The sequence below is a fragment of the Leuresthes tenuis genome, unplaced genomic scaffold (assembly GCF_036924035.1).
Source record: "Leuresthes tenuis unplaced genomic scaffold, fLeuTen1.0.hap1 SCAF_19, whole genome shotgun sequence".
Classification (NCBI taxonomy): domain Eukaryota; kingdom Metazoa; phylum Chordata; class Actinopteri; order Atheriniformes; family Atherinopsidae; genus Leuresthes; species Leuresthes tenuis.
The window spans coordinates 31,467,322-31,488,916 of record NW_027325373.1 but is presented as its reverse complement, the minus strand read 5'-3'; the positions used below and the strand labels follow the sequence as shown (position 1 = coordinate 31,488,916).

At 42.0% G+C, this 21,595-nt stretch overlaps 1 protein-coding gene across 1 annotated transcript; it reads right to left on the bottom strand.

Annotated features, from left to right (window-relative positions):
• Nucleotides 1-262: 262 nt before the first annotated feature.
• Nucleotides 263-17,965, bottom strand: actr1b (actin related protein 1B). Its single transcript, XM_072371773.1, has 11 exons — nucleotides 17,765-17,965; nucleotides 16,116-16,180; nucleotides 15,899-15,974; nucleotides 13,076-13,201; nucleotides 12,858-12,982; nucleotides 10,823-11,039; nucleotides 10,642-10,734; nucleotides 10,375-10,549; nucleotides 5,636-5,697; nucleotides 3,681-3,721; nucleotides 263-1,079 (listed from the first exon to the last, which is right to left on the bottom strand). Exons 1-11 carry the CDS (start codon nucleotides 17,810-17,812, stop codon nucleotides 977-979), a joined length of 1,131 nt encoding a protein of 376 aa, XP_072227874.1. The 5' UTR covers nucleotides 17,813-17,965; the 3' UTR covers nucleotides 263-976.
• Between the last annotated feature and the right edge of the window lie 3,630 nt (nucleotides 17,966-21,595).

Below are 21,595 nucleotides of genomic sequence, written 5' to 3'. Positions count from 1 at the left end.
CCCTTAAACTTGAAAAATTGGATTTTTCTTCTTACCACAAATTATCTGAATTATTTTCCGTTTACCTGGACATGAATCCTCCACACGTGTGAGTTTCACCGTTTTCCTGCCTTGATGTTTGGTTTCTGTCTACGTACAGCAGAGATGTGGCGTGCAGTTAGCAGGAAGCAGAGTTAGAACGGCTGTGACTACGAGTGTGAGGCTGAAAAAAGCAAACGTGGAATCTATAGACAGATTTACAAACAAAAAATAAATAACTGGAGGCATTTCCCACATGTTGTTTTAATGTGTCAGCTGAGACAAAATGCTGACGGTCGTGAACGTCTCGACAAACTCGTGATGTCATGTCTACACAGAACAGATGAATGACAGGAAAAGTCATTTGGATGATAAATTAACCGCTTTGAAGTTGAGAAATAATTGTGCAGTTTAGACCTATCATACAGTGATCTTTAATGTACTTGCACTATATATATATCGCTGCTGTACTTCTTTGTTGTGTACGAGCTAATTGAGAAAAAAATAAGCCTATAAAACAGACATGAAATTAAAATTAAAAAAAAATCTAAATCTTCGGTCTGGAATGGAAGTTTCAACAGTAGCAAACAAAAAAACATTCAGGGTTATTGACATTTGATGATAATTCTACACCTCACAGGGCTGCAGAGGCCAGAGAGCAACAACAATACTTCAATGTGGCCTCAATGATAGTAATAAGAGTCCACAGTGCTAACCATCTCCCTCTGAGATACCCTGACGCCCTCTGAATGTGAGTGTATGGGTGGTGTGTGGGGTGCTTCACCATCACCCGACAGCAGAAGGAACAGGGGGTCGATATGGGAACCAGTACACATAAATGTGTTTCTGGGGTGATGAGGGATGATGCAGAAGGGCCCGCTGATGTCTGGGAAGTTCTCCAGCAATATGATGGGGACGTTTGAGGGCAGTTCTGAGGGGCTGGGGGTGTGGCACCTGTCTAGAAGGTCTTCCTGTGGATGGCACGTGCTCTGTCTTCTTCGTATTCTCGCTTCGACACCCACATCTTTTTAAAGGTGTCCAACGATGCCAAGATGGAGCCGCTGCCAAAGGAGAGAGGTTACAGTCAGCAGGTTTCTGACCCACAAATACAAACAAGCCTGTGATGGAGCTCATTCATACAGTTTACAAAGTAAACCCAAAAAAAGTTTTATTTCAAACATGGTGAAAGATGGAGGCAGCTGTTTGATAAAAACTGAAACTTTGAAAAGGATCCGAGTTGTTACAGCATCCAGCCCTCATTTCTTTAAGACTTTCCGGTAATCTTGAAAGTGGTCCTGATCAATAGGTCTCCAGACTTTCCGAAGGTCTTTCAGAGTTTTTCTTTGGACATTTTCTGCTTTTTCACTCATTTTCAGTGCAGTTCTTGCACCTGACCATTTTCAAAGGAATATGTTTTTTCTTTGTTAAGTCACTTAACTCTGACCTATGAATCATTCAAGCAGAAAAAGGCTCCTAACTCAAAGGATGAACCAGTGTTGTGTCCACGCATAACAGACAACTTAGCAAAGAAGCCATTTTAAATTGCATCTTTAGGCACTTTGTTACTAGCAGCCTGTCACAGAGACACATTATTTGTTCCCATTTCTATAAATCTATAGAAATCTATAAAAATCTATTAAAAAAAACCCACCAAAGACAACACAATTTGACAGACAGATGATTCCCAAAGAGCTATTTTCTGAAAACTTGACATATCTCAGCATGGTGTGCAGTGTGTCCTTAAAACATTTGACAAAACTGGACAAGTGGAGGACAAAAGAATAAGTGTCAGGCCTAAAAAACTACCTACAGCAGATGAACAGTATCTGAAAGGGATGTCCTTCAGTCGTAGTTTATGCTTCTCCGTCATTTCAACGACGTAGCTACGACATCGACGTGGACCCCTCCGCCGTAGCCTAACGTGCACCTCCAAAAACTTCTAACCACACGTCGCGTGGATGCAGGCCATAAGGGCTGTGATTGGTCCGCTCAGAACGTAATTTCCGGCAGCCTTTTCTGGTCTTAATGGCTGTATACGGCGAAGAAGCTCGTTGACATTCGAAATTATCGAAAGTGCATTTGTTCATCCAGGTTGTAAATTCACACCAGTGAATTCACAACTGCCACACAGTTGCCACACAATTGCCTCACAATTGCCTCACAATTGCCTCGTTGATCCAAATTCACACCAGTGAATTCACAACCAGTGTTGTAAATTCACCCATTCCCAGCCTCGGCCAGTCGTACAGACCACCCCCGCAAACATCTTCTCTGTTGCCTGTGCTTCAACATTTGAAATTTAAGCATTTGTTCTTCAATATTGATAAGCTCCAAATGAAAATACAGCTGCTCCACCTCGGTTGCCATTGTTTACTGTTGTTAACTGTGACCGGAAGAAAAAGCAAGGATTCGGCTATAACCCCTTAAACCACACCTCCCTACCGGCATGGTGAATTGCAGAGCAACGTGTTCCCTCGACGCATAAGTTCGAATGCTCAATGACGACGTCATGTCGTTACAGAAGACTATAAATTAAGCTTAAGAAAGAGGAAAACATCCATCAAAGACACGACACAGGACCTGAGAGATGCATCTGGACCTTCAGCTGATCCATCTACTGTTGGCCCAAGCCTCAACAGAAATGGTCTCCATGTAAGGGTGGCTGTCAAGAAGCCATTCTTAAGGAAGTGAAACAGGGAGAAAAGGCTGAGCTACGCCAAATGACACAAAAAGGGGACCGAAAATCAGTGGCAACAGGTCTTATGGAGGGATGAATCCTCCCCAGAGCCCGGACCTCAACATTATTGAAGCAGTGTGGGATCATCTGACAGAGAACGGAACAAAAGGCAGCCGACATCCAAAGAAGAGCTTTGGATGTCCTTCAAGTAGCCTGGAGAACTATTCCTGAAGACTCCTTAAAGAAATGACAGAAAGCCTGTCTAAGAGGGTTCAGGCTGGTCTGGAGAATAAAGGTACTCTGACCAAATACCAAATTCACTTTAAAGCTCCTTAGAAACTCTGTTTCTGCCTCATATTCTGTATTTATATTCATGTTGGACCATGTTTACGTAAATCACTGCAGCTGTTTCCTGTTTTCCTGGAAATAAAGAAAGAACTTAGGGCTGGATCGGGCCTTTTTAACAGTTCTGAAAAACATCACTGGCTTTTCTTGTGTCTTCTTCCTCCCAGTTCTGTTTCCCGGTTCGAGGTAGCAACACTGTTTAGTTGTGTGGAACATAGACTGTACCGCCACCTGCTGACCAAAAAGTTTACTCACTCTAAACCATTTTTCAATAGCTTCAACTTTGTAGCTGGATGAAAACTCCTGACAGACTGTGAGCAGAACTGTATCAGTAACGACTGAAACTTCTCTCTGAAAGTCTCTCAGACCATTCCTGAGGATGAAACAACAACACAGCAGAGTTCCTCACGTTTATCTCTCCGCAGCTTCAACTCTTTAAAACAGCTGTTTCCTCTGTTAACCTGTCATTAGACAACAACCTTCATCAAAACCAGACATTATGTATATTATATATAATATATTATATTATTATATATTATATATATATATATATGAAAACCCCTGCAGGACAATAAAGGGAGTTTCATGAACTTTTCTGCACACATGTGAACATCAAACACGGTCTGCGCTGAGTTCTTACCCGATCCATGTTGAGTACAGCCTCTCCTGGGGAGCAGAAATCTACACGGGGAAGAGAAACGAAGCAATCACACGTCATAAAACAAATTATTACAAAGCATTTCTGAATAAGCTGCTCATACTTTTTGGGTCACATTCACAGTTCTGTCTGGCCTCAGTTTGTGTGGATCTGACCTCAGATGTGGTCATAAAGACTCTTTGTTCAGGGCAGCCACGATGGGCTTTTCCCAGCTTTTTATGTACAAAACCAGAAGTCAACACCAGAGGGAGTTCTTTTTCATTGAAACACACCATTTGTAGTCCAGGTTTTTTCCTCGTTTACTTTCTTTTAGTCGTCCTCTCTGTGGGAGATCATGGTATATGTAAGTACTGCTGAATTCACTGCACAGACGTAGTCTTTAAGTTACTTTAATGGTGATTCTGTCAGATGAGGTTGTGGTTATAAAAATCAGGATTTTATTAGAGCATAGCAACAGTCTGGAAATGCTTTAAGTGAGTTCACACGTAATCTTAAAGGGCTGATTTTCAGTCTCAGTTTCTGACTAAAGAAACTGAAAAATGTGTGAATGAGAGCAGTCTTATTGGTAATTCAGCTGGATTAATATACTGTTTTTTCCGGCTCACGTGATTATAAAGCACACCCTCAATTTATGGGGTCCATTTCTGTACTTAACCCATACATAAGGCGCACCTGATTATAAGGCGTACTTATTACCTAATGTTCTCCGATTGGTTTATCACTGCCAGTACACAGTGTATGTATTACGTCCCTGTGTCAGCGGGAAATGGTCCGACGGTCAAGGACAACATCGGTCGTTTTTACAGTTATGAACTTATAAACTGCACATCGGTCTGCATCACCCATCTCAGACTGAAGAACAGGCACTCACTGGGACACGGGCAAAAGCATTAATGATGACACGATTAAATCGCTAAGTACGAGCTCCATACAATCGCCCCATTCAGAGTGAATGGCTGGGATCCGCCTAACCCTGGATTCACAACGAACGCAAAGCGAGTGACGGAGGTGGCCAGTTGCTATTCTTCTCCAATGTACAAGAGCGAAGAGGCATGGCAAAAGTGAACGTGGCGGTGAGCGACATGAAGGGAGAGTGGTGAGTGACGCAGAGGGGGATTAATGCCCCGATGAATGCTCGAAGCTCCCCGCAGTAAATTCAAAATGGCGGTATCCGTGACAGATTTTGGAATCCAGTCAAAACCTTAAATTTTGTGGAAATTTAAGGTTTTTAGGTGTGCCTTATGGTGTGGAAAATATGGTACACTTTATTGTTTTTACTAAAAGATGCAGAAAGATGGAAGTTTGGAGCATGATCAGAGATGCAGGGAAACTGTAGTATCACAAGTGTGTTTGTCTGGTTTTCAGAAGCTGAATTTATAAGATTTGTTTGGACAAACGTGACTTGTGTCACATCCTGCCTTTCCTTTATCGATCAGCTGGCCAGTCAGAGCAGACTGAGCTTTTCAGGAGGGGCGCCTTAACCCTCATGATGTCTTGGGGTCATTCTGACCACAAATTAAATATTTTGCTGTCAAAATATAATTTTTTATTCCGAAACGAAAGGAAAACAACTGTGGCAATGGTTTGGACTGAGGTAAGACTAAAAGAGTAACCGAATTGATTGACAGTTAAAACTATGCTTTAAATAACAGTCAAATCAATTACAAGGGTAAGAGACAGGAGCTAAAACAGAGTTGGATGCTGTACAGTGGATTAGTAGCTGTGCATTAAAATCGTAAGAGATGACTAATTAATAACTTTCTCCTAAAAGACATTTAAGCCCAATTCTGGATTGAGTTCTTCTGCAGATTTCAGACACCTGAACTAATCCTTACTCATACCCTTAGATATGTGAACAAATTATTTGCACATCCAGTTTCACATCTATTCACACACAGTTGTACAAATCGTGGCTCAAAAACACGAGATGGACTTACTTTGATCTTCACGTCTTTGGGTGCCAGCTTCTTCACTTCAGTTAATAGTCTTTCCCCAAATCCTGAGAGAAACCACAGGGTCAGTGAGGGTTAAACATGTGTTACACTGAAATACATCATCAGTTTGAGCCTTTTGTGTGTCATTTTATTTACTATCAAAGTTGGGCAAAAATATCACCACATTAATTGATCACAATGTGGAGTTTGGGGCAGTCGCAGACGATGAGATGCGTGGTGATTTCTTGATCAGCCACTTCGACAGTTGGGTAAGATAACGTGAGTTCAGTTTTAACACCACAGCTTCCGTGGCTCGGTTTGGTTATGCTCATTCTCTGCTGAATTTCTACTTAATTCCCGTCCTGTTTTTCCTTGTAGGTTATCAACCAGCTCAGAGATGCCTTACTGCCACCTCGTGGACTTAAGTGTGCCGAGGACGCCACAGCAGACTCTGTAGCTGGATCCACTGAAAAAGTCTCATTTTCGTCACTGAGATGGATCTAAACATGGTCCATCCATCCATCCATCATCTGCCGCTTATCCGGGGGTCGGGTCGCGGGGGCGGCAGCTTGAGCAGAGAAACCCAGACGTCTCTGTCCCCGGCCACTTCCTCCAGCTCTTCCGGGGGGACCCCGAGGCGTTCCCAGGCCAGCCGAGAGACATAGTCTCTCCAGCGTGTCCTGGGTCTCCCCCGGGGTCTCCTCCCAGTGGGACGGGCCCTGAACACCTCCCCAGGGAGGCGTCCAGGGGGCATCCTAACCAGATGCCCGAGCCACCTCATCTGACTCCTCTCAATGCGGAGGAGCAGCGGTTCTACTCCGAGCCCCTCCCGGATGACTGAGCTTCTCACCCTATCTCTAAGGGAGAGCCCAGACACCCTGCGGAGGAAACCCATTTCGGCCGCTTGTATTCGCGATCTTGTTCTTTCGGTCACTACCCACAACTCGTGACCATAGGTGAGGATGGGAACGTAGATTGACCGGTAAGTAGAGAGCTTCGCCTTCTGGCTCAGCTCCTTCTTCACAGCGACGGGTCGGTGCAGAGCCCGCAACACTGCAGACGCCGCACCGATCCGCCCGTCAATCTCCCGCTCCATTCGTCCCTCACTCGTGAACAAGACCCCGAGATACTTGAACTCCTCCACTTGGGGAAGGATCTCATTCCCGACCCGGAGAGAGCATTCCACCCTTTTCCGGCTGAGAACCATAGTCTCGGATTTGGAGGTGCTAAACATGGTCTATCTTTTAAATTGTTTTATCTTCCAGCCCTAAGCCAAAGTCTTCTGTTCAATAAACAAGTTTAAAATGTGGTCATGAATTCAAAGATGGGCTTTTTCTCCCCCTGATTTGACATTTTGGCTCACTGAAGACTGAAGTTAGTTCCTGGTTGCCAATTGGTGCACCGATAACACGAATCTGGAAAACATATGATGTTAGAGAAAACACATTAAATCAATTTTAAATAAAGTAAATATGACGTCTCTGAAGCGGTGTACAGCTCGTCTGGTTGAGCGGGTATCCCAGAGGCTGTGGCTCAGCCGGCCTGGTTCTGTGCTGCCCGTCTTCCCCTGACCCGTTTCCTGTCCACCTACTCTCACATAAAGGCCACAAGAACCCATAAAACCGCAACAAGCTTTATTGAATTTTGAGTAAATTGCTTTGTTGGTGATCCAGATGCTCTCTGCACAGAAGCCATCTTTAATTCAGCTGTTATTTATCTTTACTTTGCAGTGGTCCTGCATGCCAACCTCCAGAATCTGAACTGGCCTCTAAAATCCTGTCTTAGAGCAGGCCTATTCGACTAGTGGCCAGCGGCGCAGATACCGCCCACTTGAAAATTTTTGTGGCCTGCAAGACTGCCAGGGCTCATGGGTGAGAGAGGTCGGCACCAGCATGGCACTCTCAAAACCGAAGAAATGGACAATTGACTTGGAAAACCGCCAGTTCCAGAGCGAACATCATAAAAAATATAGCTGCAAGCAGCAATGGCGGGGTCTAGCAGAATAGCAGGTAAGCCTATGGCTGCTCAGGAAGGCATCATGAATCCATACACCAAGTTTGGTGTTTGCGATGAACTCGTCTTCATCCAGGGATTCCAACGGTACCTCATTTGTCCAATTTGAACCAACGGCTCCAAAGTTATGAACAAAATTCATTTCACCCTCTGGGTGGAAGTTCACCAGAAGACTTGGTTATGAGTCTGTCTTATAAGTTTGATGTCAAAAGATCAAATGGTTGCTGAGATATGACCTCACGTCCTGTTTGGTGCCTCATCACTGAGTTTGATTGGCTGCTACGGGCAAACGGAAGCGAATCTAAAAATACCACTTGATAGCTCTTGTGAGGCTCGGTCTGAAGATTCTATGTGTCAAGTCCTGTGAAAATCAGACAATCTGGGTGACCTGTAATGCTTTTTGAAGGTTTTTGATATAATTCAAAATGGCGGAAAATCAAAGATGGCGCGAATGACATCATAGGGTGTGTTGATCTCGTATATATCCAGGGATTCCAACTGTACCTCATTTGTGAAATTGGGACCAACGAGTCCAAAGATAAGAGCAAAAATGCATTTTTGCTAAATATAGCGCCCTCTAAAGGTCAAAGGTCACCAACATTCTTGGGCCTCTTAAAGAAGCAGTCATGAGTCTGTGTTAGAAGTTTGATGTCAAAAGACTTACCGGTTACTGATATATGGCCTCACGTCCTGTTTGGAGTTGTCGCCGCCAACTTTGATTGGTTATAATGGGTGAACAAAGTCGAAATTGAAAAATCCGCTTCCTAATTTTTGTGCGGATTGGTCCAAAGATACTCTGTGCCAATTTTCATGAGAATGGGTCAAAATGTGTGACCGAAGAATCCTTTTTAAGGTTTCCAACAAAATCCAAAATGGCGGAAAAACGTCATAGGGTGCGTTGAACTCGTCATGATCCATGGATTCCAACAGTACCTTGTTTTTGAAATTCGGACCAACGAGTCAAAAGTTATTTAGCTGAATGTACTTCAAACTTTGACGTGTTGGTGGCGCTAGAGAGTTTAGATTTTGGGCACGAAAATTCTTGAGTTTGCTAATGGGATGGTCCTAAAAACGTGCCAAATTTCAAAATTTATTACCATACGGTTCTATGGGCTGCCATAGACTTCAATTGCAGCGGAAAGTAGAAGAATAATAAGAAGAAAAACAGCTAAAACAATAGGTGTCTGGAGCTACACTGCTAGACCCCTAACAAGGGCACGTTGCTCCATGACCAATGAGAAGAGTGTCTGAGGATTGCTCTTACTACATATGAGCCACACTTTGTTGATATAGCAAAGTCAAGGCAGTGTAATTTTCCCCACTAACCTGAACAAGCTCAAAATGACAGCAGTGCGATGTATGCTAATCTCTCAGATTGTAATGATTCATGTCCAATTCTCCTTTGCATTAAAACAGCACTTGCAGTCTGAGGAAGAACTTTTGTTCTAACCATGACATATTAACCAATATCAGTCTCTGTGACAACAGTTTTTATGTTAATTATTTTGACTGTGGGTATGGTCCTGCTATGTTTGGAATTGTTTATCTCGTGTTATGTTGTGAACAGTCCCATTTATGGTCTGATGGCTGTGTTTTGTTCATCTTGAATGCAGCAGTTATATAAATATGGACCTTGGTTATAAAAGCTCCCTATGTGAAAGTATTTAAGTTGAAAAAAAATGGATATGTGTCATTCTATTATTTATTGAGCCATTAGTTGACAAATATTCTGTGCAGCCCACAAACCCCCAGTGATTTTCATATTTGGCCCACTTGATATTGAAATTGAATAGCTCTGTCTTATAGTATTTCTACTTGTCATAACTAAATCATAAACACATCTGTCCACTGCTAATGCAAATCTTTACTAAAAACACGAAGTCCAACTCAGCATGAACACAACTGGATGTATTTCAAAGGGCTAAAACTGAGCTAATCTATTAAAAATTGGCCAAAAAAATTAAAAAGGTCAGATTCTACAGAGAATCTAGACATGACACAACATCAGCTTCTCTGGATGTTTACAGGAATGTGAGCAGCAGGGTCAGTGACCCAGTTTGGGTATGTGCCATTTGTCTCGTTCCTTCCTTCCTGCGCTTGGTTTGCTTTTGCTTTGTGTTGCATTGTAGTTGTAGGAAGTCAAAATCAACATCAACATTAAAATTGGATTAATGGTGCAGCCCTTCTGATCGAGCAGTTCAAATGGGACGTCCCTTTAACTAAAAGGCTCATATATTACATTCAGTGCTTCCCAGCCGTGTGTTCAGATCTGACCAAGTTATGATCCTGATTTTTGAGCATGAAGCCAATTTATTTTTCATAATGGCCAAAAAACACAAGATGTCAGAAAAGAGAAGAGAGGATGTTGTCATTTCTATGAGCAGGAACAAACAATGTGAGTTTTGAACTTTTTTCCCCCATAAATTCTTGTAAAATGTTTTGGTCTGAAAATGATTAATGCGTTAAGTTTAGATGAATGAAAATACAAATAAGCCTTCAGGTTCCACAAAGAAATTAGGTGTGTTGATGGTAAACATTCAGAGTTATTAGAGACACTGGCGATGTTTCTGCTTCACGTTAAATTCTGTTACAATCACCTGGAAACACTGATCTCATTTCCAGATTCACTGAATCCTTCTTATACAACGAAAGCTAAATGTTTCACCATTTTCTTACATCAAACAGTTTCTGATGTCACGTTCTGCCCTTGAACCCTCACCCTCACTGACCTTTGATCAGTGTTGACCCCCCACACAACACGATGGTGGAGAACAGTGTGCGCCTCAGGTCCATGTCAGACTTCTGGATGGCATAGGCCAGAACCTCGTGGATCCCCGAGCTCTCGTCACCGATCAGGTCGGGCCTGAACAGCAGCTCCGGCGCGCGGAACCTCGCCGGACCGATCTGAAAACAATGAGATGAGGGTTTGTGTTCAGGACGGGGAGGAGGAAGTACTCGGGGGGTTTTGGAGATGCCTCGGCGTCCGCTGGACTCACATTTAATGTGCTTCCATCAGGGAGGACGTACTGGGCCTTCTCTGTTTCTAAAGTCTCGTCCTTCTGAGGGTTCAGAGAGAGGTAGCAGGCTCTCTGCAAAGTCAGAAACACCTTTAATCAGACCACCTCCAACATAAATGAAACGTTAATATTTCAAACAGTTTGCCAGCTGCCACCTCACCTCTTTGACGGTGCGAACGACCTCGAACTCGGCAGACGTGTTGAAGTTGTAACCTTCCTTTCGCAGCAGCAGACGGAGGTACCGTGACACATCTCTGCCGGCGATATCCACCCGCATGATGGAGTGAGGGATGGCGAAGCCCTCGTAGATGGGCACCACGTGGGTTACGCCATCACCGGAATCCAACACGACACCGGTGGTGCGGCCTGTGGCGTACCTGCGTGATGAGAGTCAGAGCATCTTCTGTCAGACATTATGTGGTGCTACAGATCAGACACCATGCTGGGTTTCAAGTTCTGAAACAACAAAGTATCAAACCTGCTGACGTTTTGGTTTCATATCACAGATGACAACAGAAGGTCGATTTATACTCATTCATAGTAATTGTGTTTGACACTGGAGAGGATTTAAGAGCAGGTTAAGATGAATTCATGGTTCATTAACTTGTGTCGGACGCCTGTTTTTCAGACCAGACAAAGTAGACGCATCAGAACAAGGAGGAGTTTTGTTAAGAGTAGACTCTGAAGCAGAACCACCATCTACACGTCTAGTGCTTCACTGAAAGAGTGGAGGGACTGGACTGAATGGAAAACTGCACACGCTGTGGTCAGGGAAGTGCCTTTGCTCCTTAAAGGCCAACACTGAGAGATCGAGGAGGAGCTTCTTTTCTCAGGTTATTCAGATTATCAACCAGAAGCAATACCGCATCCCATCCCCTTTACCTTCACCCATATACGTGCAATATAACATACAATTTTCTAAATGAAATATAATTATACACAGCAACATACAAACACTAGCTATTGGCTCCAAATGATGGTATACATTCTTTATTTCTTTTGATTTATACAGTTTATTTAAATTGTGGCTTTTCTTACTTTATTTCATTTTACACTTTCTTTAGCATTTCACTGCAGATCGTACTATGTGTGATGTGACAAACACAATATTAATTTGATCCTAGATTGTATATATCTATGTAGATTGGGCGTTTCTATCAGATTCCAAGCAGCTTTTTACTCATACGCAGGGTTTGTGTCATTAACCTGCAGCGATATTACAATCTTTCCTGTAGAACTGGACAAATATTTGATGCCTCTAAAGCTAAAAGTCATCCACAAATGTACTGCAACAACCGTCTGCTCTTATTGATACAAATTACACCTTTCATATTTTTTTTTTTAATCCTTAACTTGCAGGAAAAATTATTGGGGGAAGATTAGCACTTGTTCTGGGCTGTGTTTATAAAAGTTTGCATTCTCGGTGCTCAAACAGGTGGCGCTGCTTCAGGTGATGAAAAAGATTACCATAGTGGGGTTCCTGGTCTTTGTCAGAACATGTGCTCAACATAATTTGCAGTGCCCACTACTATGTTTCGTGTCAGACTTAACAAAATACCTCCACACCACCAAACTTTTCGGGCCCTTCTTATCAACAATGCCATCCCTTACGCCTTGGGCTGTGTCTTCCGAGAGAGCACTCATTTTCTTCTTTTATATGGCTGCAGTAGCACAAACAAACACGCCACAGCTTGGCATGGTTCTATTCCAGCCACATGACTGGTTCAGCGCGGCGTAATTCTCGTTGTCATTGGCTTTTCATATTGTCTGTCAAAAGATGGATGAATGTAATCTATTGAAAAGTATATTAACCATATTTCATATCTCCATCAAGGAAAAGTTGTTTTCCTCGATAGCTGCCCAGCCCTACTTCATGTGTGTGAACCGTGAAGCTGTTTTTATAGATCATAAATTCTGTGTCTTTATGTGCTGATATGTCCTGTGCATAATCATCCCTCTGTGATTATTTAAGTTTTGTTTGTGGCAGAGTGCGGGCGACTGTCACACAACATCACAAACACATCTCTCACCACAAACTGTCTGGCTGCACGCTTTAGTCAGCAGAGATGTGACAAACAGTGATCGCACTGTTTCTGCAGGCAAACCACTCGGAGGACACACCTCATGACGTGGCTGAAAATCGAACCAGGAGACATGAAACAGCTCATTGAACAAGAAGAAGTGGGAGATCTTACAGGCTCAGCACTGCCTGCATGGAGATGAAGAGCGCAGGGACGTTGAATGTCTCGAAAAAAATCTCTGCTGCTTTCTCTCTGTTCTTGCTGGGGTTGAGAGGAGCCTCGGTCAGCAGCACAGGATGCTACAAAAAAAAAAAAAAAAAAAAACACAGTTAAGGGTTAGAGGTTCTCTGATAGCTCCTCTGAAGCGTGCATCAACTCGCAGAGGAGCTCACCTCCTCAGAGAAGGTCTGCAGCTGCTCCTTGGAGTAAACGTACTGCCAGATCCTCTCCATGTCGTTCCAGTCCTTCACAATGCCGTGCTCCATCGGGTAGCGCACCGACAACAAGCCCCTGTGCTCCTGATCCACAGACGGGAGAAGGAACAAGGACAGCAGACAAAATGTTTCAGTCACATGCTGAAGGAGAGAAAACTGCTGCAGAGACAAACCACCACATGACATCTCAGCCAGCCTGAAGGCTCGTGGAAGACAAAGCAGAGGAGCGTTATGAGATCTAATGACAGAGGAGTCTGCAGGCCATCCTCATCATGAAGCATGGTGGGCACGCAGAAGTATCAATGAAACCAGAACAAGTCATTTCATTTCAGCTGGTTTTATGTTTATCTTTAATTGGAGACAAAAATACAAAGAAAAAAATTCAATAATGCCAAAAAGTCTGAGGAGGCAGAAAACTTTAGAAATTATGTATAAATGATGACATACAGAACACCACAATGTTGAGCTTTTTGTCAGCATCATGTCCATCATGTTCGTTCATTCATTCCCTGTCTGCTGCCTTTAAAGCAGACATATGATGAAGGAAATCCCTTTTTTCTATGCTTGGGAGAACACATTCTGGGATTTGAAGTGGTTTACAAAGCATGTGGGTCTGATCAGATATCAGCAGAACATTCCAAACATGGTAGAATATCTCATTCTCTGTTATCAGTTTTATCAGAACCAGTAGTTAAAGAAAATGATCAACCAGCCTCACTGACTACTGTTCTTTCTGGAAATGTTTCACTGTAAACGGTTTCCTTACAGGTAAGAGTGAGGCTCCCTCTGTATCCATGCAGTTTAAATGGGGGTAAGAACACGTCTGCTCCTTTTTTAGTAACAACTGAGGGTCATCATGGTCTCCTTATAGTGTATCTATAGATATTGTTTGGGGCTGACTCGGCCTGGAAACCTGTCATTCAGTGAGTATTACTGTCCAGCCTCATCTTAATCTCAAGTTTAAACCTCGCCACAGTTGCTGCACTTTCTTATTTGGAACTTCAAACTCTTTTTCTCTTGCTTTTTCCAAAGCTAACAACGCGGTCTAGTGTCTGTTTAATCTCTTGTATCCAAACCAGATAATCTGACTTCTAGTTGGTGTTCTTATTGTTTTTCCCCAGTCAGGAGTTGAAAGAATGCCCTGCCCTCTGTCATCAGAGACATCATCTTTAGTTTAAAGTAGAACATGTAAGAAGCAGCTTAACATTCGCTGCTACAAACTGGATAAAAATACAGAGGAACACAGCTGAGATGGTGAACCTCAGGGTTAATGGAGCTAATATGTGACAGTTTTAAGCCGCCTGCCAGCCTCCACATTACTTCAGCTTTCTTTTCTCAGCTGTGTTTTCCAACCTGGACCATTTCAACAAGACTGATCTGTAAAGAGGAACCGGTACCAGCTGGCTGTGGCCCAACTGCAGAGGAGAGCAATGCAAGTTTTGGAGAATAAAACTGCCAGTTAAGTAGGTTTCTATCATCTTTGGTGTGTAGTAATCTGAGCTCTCAGGTTTATAACTAATAACATGCCACAATATTATCATTGTAGCTGGAAGCTGAAGGACAAATCTGATGACTTCATTACTTCAGATAACCTTTAAACTGATATTTTTCCTTCAGCTTGAACAAAATATTTCAGATGATAAAGAAGAAACTGAAGATCAACTTGCCGGGCCAGTAGATGGTGATGGTAATGAAGAATCAAAATTTCAGAGAAGAACACTGAGCATGTTCAGTAAGCCAATTCTGCTTTGACGAAAACTTCAGAACCAAAAGTCATTCAAGCAATGACTGAACTGAAATGTGGTTTGTTTTGTTCCAGATGAAGTAAAGCTACTGACGGTCCGAGGAGAAGAAATTCAAAGAAAACATCCGAAAAACTCATTTTTATTTCTGACAATTTCAAGTAAAATTAGTGATAGAAACCTACTACATGATGAGGCTTAATTTGAGCCATTTCAGGAACAACATCGACTCTTTCCTTCACTTGTTTATTGGTGTTCCTGTTTTTTCTTCCTTATTTGTAACATATTTAAAAGTGTTTTTTTGTTTTTTTTGTTTCTGCAGTGAGGTGTCGTAAAAAACCAGGGGCAAAGTTGCCTTAAAGAACCGAAACCAGGGATCATTATTATCATCATTTCTTTGTAAGTGTATTAAATTAGAGCAAAATGACCTGATGTTTTACTTTAAGGGGGGGAAAAAAATCCCAAATAAATGTAGAACTGATCAAAAATCCACTGACACGGAGGAAACTTGATGCTTGTGAGGCTGTTTGTAACTGATTTAGTCATCCAGCTTCTGTCTCTGCTCAAAGCTCAGATTTGTTAAATCAGTGAGCTGCGTTTACATTAATTCATAAACGTTCTGGGATTAAATCGGTTATAGTTCAGGCTCAGCACGCTCAGGTTAAGTTTGAGGACATCATTTAATTCGTAACAAGTAGGCTACAAAGCTGTTTCAACAAAAAATAGCAAAAGCAAAGTGGTATTAACGTGGTTGTTAAACTCTTTTACTATCTACTGACGGTCAGAAATGACTCGTGTTCACCTTCTTCAGCCAGCTGCTAATGCTCGGCTCAGAGAGTAGAAATTACAACGCTAACAGCAAGTCAGAGGGACATGGACAAGAAAAAACACCTCTAACCATGGTTAGAGATGACAGATGGGGCCCTATTATAAACAAATAACAATTCAAATAGCAATTCAAACAGAATTGATGACAATTAACGAAAAAAAAACAAACAACACTACTGAGGTGATTGATGATGAAACTTTCTTCTGGTACCTCTGCTTTGGGTCCGATGAAGAGGTCTCCCTCCAGGGCTCCCGCCATCACGCGCACATGCTTTGGACGTCCCACACTGCACACACACACACACACACACACAGAGTCACACAGTTCAAAACACTGACAGAGCTTTAGATCAGCCTCCTAGGATATCTTCAAGTTCTGGGAATTTGCCCCACAGACCATCTGAAGGAGGAGCTTAAAGAAAACTTACTAGTTTGGGAAGCAGTATTTGGGGATCTGGTCACCTGCGAAACCAGCCTTGATCACCCCTGAACCCTACAAGAGGAGAGAGGTGATATTTGAGCTCAGCATCACAGGACTGTGCAGAGCGCTGCAGAGCATTAAGCTTCAGAAAAACGTAGGTCATGAGACTCAGCCGGAGGCCACCGACAGTCACACTCTCAGTCTTCTGATTCAACAGACACTTTGTACTCTACTGTAGTGACGGCGTCCGTTTCTGCTGCATTCATCCAACTTTGTCTAGTTTATTTCTCCACGATAGTCAACCCTAAGCTAACTCAAACTGCAGAGACAGATTCACACAGATGATTCTCCTCCAAAGTGTTCCGGAACTTCAGGAAAGGAGCACAAATAAAAATAATGACAAACTCTGTAAAATAACTGCAGCATGAAACTCCAACAAAGCGCTTTGTGTTGGCGAACAGAACTTTTTTCATCAAACTGAAAATTAATCATCACACATTCCACACAGCAAAAGCCATGGCTCTTTTCAGGGTTGTTGAGCACTAAAAGAAGTGTTATTTGTCCAGTTATGCTCTAATAAAAGATTATGTCGAAGCTAATTTCCAACCTCACTAAAGCTGGACAAAGGCTTTGAGTGCCGAAACAACAGTTTTGGATCAGGGAGGTTTGACTCTGAAGCAGGTGAAGCTGTTGCTGCTCTACACTTAAACTGAGTTTTCAATGTGTTTACAGACTTTGTCTGAAACAGAATCAAATTTATCTGAAGCAGATCGGCTGGATATTGGCGACCAACGGTTCAAATCCCATCACAGGATGATCTGTCAGTGCAGCTGAGTTCCTGAAAAGGAGAAGCCCACAAAGACTCTGGTAAAGCACCAAATACTATATCCTATGACATCTATTAGGGATTTTTGCTTTCAATTCACTTTGTTCGATTGTGTGCGTCAGACAATTGTGGCCATTATCTATCAACCAATCTGTAGGTCATTCTCTTAAATTAGATGATTCATTGATTAGCAATCCCTTTTGTTTCGCAGGCGGCACAAAATGCACACAATTTCAACAACGAATAAGTAACACTGGTTTGTGTTCCTTAAAAATTATGAGTTGTCAACTGAAACAGCAGGAGGACACTTTCCGATTCATCATTAAGTACCTGCTGCTCGTATAGTAGACCTCTTCCTTTAGTCCAGCCTGTGTAAACACAGCAAGTAATAAAAACTGAGGTGGTGAATTCTAGCTAAAAATCCTTCTGGAAACACAGACAAAGAGCTGAGATATCTGCTCATGTTTGGGTTACATGCTGAATATTTTTGTTCATCTTGGAGCTAAAACCTAAGGAGGGCTCCCACACCCCAACTGAGGATCGGAGATGATACAGCCACAAACAGACATTTAAGATCCTGCAAACCGAGGCTCAGCTAGCCCGGTAGCATCCGCTTTCAGCTACATGAATCTTTGCAGTTAGCTTTAACTATGAGCCACAGCGGTGGTTTTTCAGGTAAAGGATTGTAAAATAATGCGTGTAAGTGCTGCACAAATAACATGGGTGCAAAAGGTCGGCCATGTATATTGTTAGCTATAACACAATAGTTAACCGAGCTAACAGCTAGCGGCCTCGGTTTGGGTGTGGATAAATGACATCATCATACTTACATTATCAATCACAACCGGCTGGTTAGCTAAAATGTCATAGGATTCCATGACGGACTGCGTGTTTCAGATTTGTTTCTACCGATCCGCGTGCGTCTTCCTCTCCGTTTAGTGTTTTAATCATGTAAAAGATAACGCCCTGTCACTGTACACTTCGCCGTGTAGACGCCGCCGCTCCTCTGTACCACTGCCGATCGGCGTCGCCCCGCCTCCGGCCTCACAATAACCGCATCGTCGCCAGAACCGCCAATAAAATTAGAGGATTTCTGAATGACAGAAAATATAACCAATCATGTGTTTAACTGAACGGCCATGCGTAAACTGCTGTTAACTACCAGCCGCCAATTCGATAAAACCGTGGAAACACCAACAAAATCTTGATGTGAGACATTTTAACTTTGTCATTTTAATCTACTGGGTACATATACCATAAAAGGATACGCATATATTTTCAAGTGATGATATATGAAGAGATTTCAAGTTTTAATAGTTGATTCTTTTTTTAGAAATAGAAAAGAAAAATACTTCATTCATCCCCTAGTGGGGGAAATTCAAAATTAGCTCAGATTTTTTTCTTAAAAAAATACAATGATTGTATATTATTCAAAGTAAACACAAGAAACTTGTGCTAAATTTAAAATATCTAAAAAATCTGTGCTAAAAATCTTTTAACATTCCCACATACCCTGAATGCAACGCCCATCGTCACGGCTCTTGACCAATCAGAAACAATCTTATAAGAAACGGATCGTAACGGAGTCTTCTGAGAAGGGAAAGATAGTTTGGTGGAGTGCGGTAAATTCAAAAACAACACGAGAGGAAAAAAGTGAAATAAGGAGTGTTTAACATCATCACTAGAGTGTAGAAGGTAGGTAGAAAAGTAACTTACGGAGAGTAGAGTGGGGGATATCGGCCGACGGCCTGTACAGGTCCGGTAGCGATATCCTAGCGCTACTTTTGGTAAGCGGGTGTAAAATGGAGGGGGATAAAGAGAGCTGTAACAATACGGAGATGAGTGAAGAGGAGTTTGAGATTGATAAAGAGGGTGGTGAGTGGGAGCAAGTAGGGAGAGGAGGAAGGGGTAAAGGGGAAAGTGGGAGAAAGAGAAAGAAAGAAGATAAAGATAGCGTAGAAGACACGGAGAGTGAGGGACAGGAAGATGAGGAAAGGAATAGGAAGAAGGGAAACCTTAATGTTGTAGTGAGATTTGAAGGTGAAGGGGTAGTTAAAAATTGGATCCATTAAAAATTACAAAAATAATCAGAACACAAGTAGGAGAAGTCAAATACGCTAAAGTGTTAGGAGATGGAAACTTGCTAATCGGGTGCAACACAGATACACAAGTGGAAAAAGATCGGAAAATGGTGAGTGTAGGAAAAATGAAAGTTACAAAAACTGTGAGAGTTGGAGAGCAGAGACGTTTTGGATGTAAGGGAGTGATAACAGGGGTTCCCCTTGGAATCAGTATGAAAGTTGTAATAGAAAACCTGGGAGTAAGAAATACAACAGTTAAAGATGTTAAAAGAATGACAAGAGGGCCTGAGAAAAAATAATCAGAAACAGTGGTTATAGAATTCGATGCAAAAACGATCCCAAAAGAAATTTATTTTGGATTTGTAAAGTATAGTGTTAGAGAATTTGTCCCAAAACCAATGAGGTGCTGTAACTGTCAAGAGTACGGACATATTGCTAGCAGGTGCACAGGGAAAATAAGGTGTGCAAGGTGTGGAGGGGATCATGAATATGGGAAATGTGGGACAGGTGTGAAACCAAAATGCTGTAGCTGTGGAGGAGAACATAGTGTAGCATACTGGGGATGTGAGGTTATGAAGAACGAGATAACAGTGCAGCGGATGAAAGGGAATGAGAAAATATCGTATGCTGAAGCTGCCAGGAGAGCGGGAAAGGAGAATGATAAGCAGAAGCATAGAGAGAAACAAGTGGTGACGGATATTGGGCAAGAAATTGAAAAGAAAATGGTGGAGGAGAAAAAAAGATTGGTGACATTTGTAGCAGGGGTCATAAATGCGACTGCAGATGTTAAATCAAAAACCGAAAGAATACAAATCATAGTCAAAGCTGCAGTGCATCATCTGGGTATGAGAGGGATACGATGGGAAGAAGTGAGAGACGAGTTAAGTGTTCAGGCCAGTCAAGATTCATCATGTATTGGATAGTATTAATAATAATGATAATCCTTCAATGGAATGCAAGAAGTCTAATTGCTAATGGTCAGGAATTTAAACAATTCATATATAGTCAGCAGGAAAAACCAGACATATTGTGCATACAGGAATCATGGTTAAAACCAAATTTAGATTTTATTATCACAGGATACATGGCAGTCAGAAGGGACAGGGAAGAAGGGGTAGGAGGTGGGTGTGTCACGTTTGTTAAAGAGGGCATTCCTTACAGGGTTATCGATATAGGAGTTGAGATGGAGACTATTATAATAGAAATATGGATAGGGAAGAGAAAGTTGGCAATAATAAATTTTTTATAACCCATGCAGGAAGTTGGATATAAAGAAACTGGAAGAAATGGGGGGCAAGAGCAATGGAAATACAGTGTGGTGTGGAGATTTTAATGCTCATAATACATTGTGGGGGAGTGAGAAAAATGACAGTAATGGAGAAATAGTAGAAGAAATGTTAGATGGACAGAATCTGGTTTGTGTGAATGATGGAAGAGGGACAAGGATAGATGTAAATACTGGGAAGGATTTACAAAGGAAAGTGAAAAAAATCTGGATCGGGTTAATGATAATGTGGAGGTGGAAATGATGGAGAGGGACATAAAGCAGGGGATTATATCAGCAGCAGACAGATGTATACCTAAAAGTTCAGGGAGAAAGAAAAACAAGTTAGTACCATGGTGGGATGAAAAATGTAAACAAGCAATAAAAAGTAGAAATAAAGCGTTTAAATTAATTAAAAGATACCATAACTTTCAACACATGATTCAATATAAGCAAGCACAAGCAATGGTAAGGAAAACAATAAGACAAGCAAAGAGGTCGTATTGGAGGAAATTTTGTGGATCGATTGGGAGCAAAACTAAGATAGGAGAAGTATGGGGAATGTTGAGGAAAATGGGTGGGGATAGGAAGGATTGGACTTATCCAGTCCTGAGTTCTGGAGAGGAAGTGGCTATAACTAATAAAGAAAAGGCGGAATTAATGGTTAAAACTTTTGTTGCGGTGCACAGTTCAAATAATTTAACTGAGGAGGGAAGAAATGGAAGGAAGAAAAAGAGAGACGAAAACAGGGAGGTGTTAATAAGAAAAGAAAGTAGAGAAAACGAAATAGATGTACCATTTACAATTAGAGAAATGAAACGAGCAATAGAGAATACAAGAAGGAGTGCGCCAGGCAAAGATGGGATATGTTACACTCTGATCAAACATTTAAGTGAGGGGGGATTAACAAAGATATTAACATTATTCAATAAAGTCTGGAAAGAGGGGAAAGTACCACGAAGTTGGAAGGAGGCAATGATAGTACCAATTAGGAAGCTGGGGAAAGATCATAGTAAGACAATAAATTACAGGCCCATAGCACTAACATCCCATATAGGTAAGATAATGGAAAGAATGATAAATGAAAGAATGATGTATTATATAGAAATAAGGGGATTGGTAACTAGACATCAGAGTGGGTGTAGAAGAGGTCGGAGCACTATTGATCCAGTAGTATGCATTGAAGATGATATAAGAAAAGCACAAGTAAATAGAGAAACAGTGGCAGCAGTGTTTTTGATGTGGAAAAGGCATATGACATGTTGTGGAGAAAGGGATTGCTAATTAAAATGCATCGAATGGGAATTGAGGGAAAC